General features: G+C 52.5%; 1 protein-coding gene across 1 annotated transcript; it reads right to left on the bottom strand.

The window, feature by feature from the left end:
- Positions 1 to 733: 733 nt before the first annotated feature.
- On the bottom strand, positions 734 to 1042 carry GLOTRDRAFT_18848 (uncharacterized protein; the record flags this gene model as incomplete). The annotated part of the gene is made up of 1 exon (XM_007873394.1): positions 734 to 1042. A coding segment is annotated over one exon (309 nt), but the record flags the coding sequence as incomplete, so codon positions are not given.
- Positions 1043 to 2096: the final 1054 nt, after the last annotated feature.

Below are 2096 nucleotides of genomic sequence, written 5' to 3' on the forward strand. Positions count from 1 at the left end.
GAGCGGCAAGATTGGGCTGGCGCATCTTAGGACAGATGTGATGCCAGCGGATGGGATGACCAAGGCCTTGGTGAAGGCAAAGGTCGAGAACATGGTTAGGTTGCTGGGACTGATGTAGCGCAGACGTGGCACGTCAGGGGGAAGTATTGGAGGTAAAAAGTGCACTGACTGGGGATTGAACCAAAACCTCCAGGTATGCATCCCTGCTAGTGGTGGTAACCACTTCGCTATTTTGGCTTCCTTTACCCTGGTGACTTAGCCCCTTTAACCCTGCGCTTTTCCCTTGCATTTCCCATACTGTACAGTTGGTTCCCACACTCCCAGAAAAGCGAAAATGCGCTCCTGAGTCAAGCTCTCTTCCTTAGCATTAATAGAGCTTGACTCAGGTATGTCCCTCTGTATATTTCTGTACTTCCTTAGCATTAATAGAGCTTGACTCAGGCATCTCTGTGTGTATCTGGACGCCTGCCAGCTTCCCAGTTGGACACTCCTTGGCGAAGCAAGAGGCCTCAGAGTGGCCCACAGCGTCACAGAACGAGCAGCGGATGTCAGGAGCGAAGGAGGGACTGCCAGAGGCCTTGAGAGCGAGAGAGGGGGTAGAGGAGAAGCGTCGAGTCGTACGCTGAGTCTCCTCGTTCTGGAACGCGCTCTGGAGCTTCGAGAGGCTGAGAGAGTCGAGCAGGAGCAAGGAAGAGACGAAGTTGTTGTACTCAGCAGGGAGGGAGCGAATGAGAGACATGGAAGCGAGTTCTTCGTCCAGCTGCTCAATGGTGAAGTCCTTAGGGCGAAGGGAGCGGATATCCTGCATCGCCTTGTCCGCTCTAGCCATCAGAGAGACCAGGGACTCGCCCTCATCCTTCCTCAAGCCCAGGAGAACATCATAAGCGTTGAAACGCGCACCAGGCTTCTGCTGAACATGGACCTCCCTCAACTTCTCCCACATCTTCAACGGATCCGTCTTCACCTCCTTCACATGCACCTTCTGCCCATCCTCCAAAGCCAACCATATCTCTCCAGCAGCTCTCCCCTTTCGCGCCTCCCACTTCCTCTGCTCCCTCTTGTCTTCAATGGTGGGTGTAGTCTCCGAGTAGAGCTCAGGAGCGGCTGTAGGATCGCTAGTGACGTCCCAGAGGTCAAGAGTCTTGAGATAGGCCTCCATATCATCAGCCCAGGAGCCATAGTTCCTCTCCCCAAGAGCAGGGAAAGTCCTCTTGGCTTGAGACATTGCTGAGCGACGAAAAGAGCGATGAGAGGCGATAAGACGACGATGGGAGCGATAGGGAGCGATGAGCAGCCTAAGCGCGAAGCAAAGACCAGCAGAGACAGTCTAGAGGCAGTAGAGAGGAGTTGGGAATGAGATGAGAGGAAGATGGAGTTATAGGAACGAGTGGGCGCGAGATGGGACGTCCAGGGGTTGTCTAGGGCGAAACTGCGCGAAGACCAAGCCTAGGACGACGACGGGGACCGATAGCAATGATCTGGAGAGCGCAGGAGACAAAAGTGCGATAGAGAGCAGATGGAGGGCTGGGTAGGCTGAGATCTTGCTCTGATAAGAGTAGGAGCGCTGTGGAGGCTGTAGGTGTTGAGATCTGACGACTTGGTCACTCTTTCTTGACTGAGTGGCTCATGGAATTGTTGAGATCTGATGACTTGGTCACTCTTTGTTGACTGAGTGGCTCATGGAATGGACTAGGCCCTTCTAGGCCGAGTTACCTTGTTCTGAGCCACTCCCTTTGTTGTGAGCCACTCCCTTTGTATTCCCTTGTATTCCTTGTATTCCTTGTTATCCTTGTTCTTCTTTGTATTTCGATGTTCCCTTGTTCTGTCCTTGTTCTTTGATGCCCTTGTATTCTACAGTATATAAGGGCTCCCTAGGTCGCTCTGTGTCCCCCAGTCTTGACACAGTTTGACCTAGGTGAGTCTGCCACTTGTATTCCTTATGCCAGAATATAGTTTTGACACAGTTTGACCTAGCCCTTGGGTGTTGTCTGAAGCTAGTATCTTCCACAGCCAACAGGTTATGAGCCCAATGCTCTAGATCTTCAGACACCCATCTCTGCCAGTCCTTCACTGTTGTCCTTTGTGCCACTGAGCCA

Source organism: Gloeophyllum trabeum, assembly GCF_000344685.1.
Source record: "Gloeophyllum trabeum ATCC 11539 unplaced genomic scaffold GLOTRscaffold_00150, whole genome shotgun sequence".
Lineage (NCBI taxonomy): Eukaryota > Fungi > Basidiomycota > Agaricomycetes > Gloeophyllales > Gloeophyllaceae > Gloeophyllum > Gloeophyllum trabeum.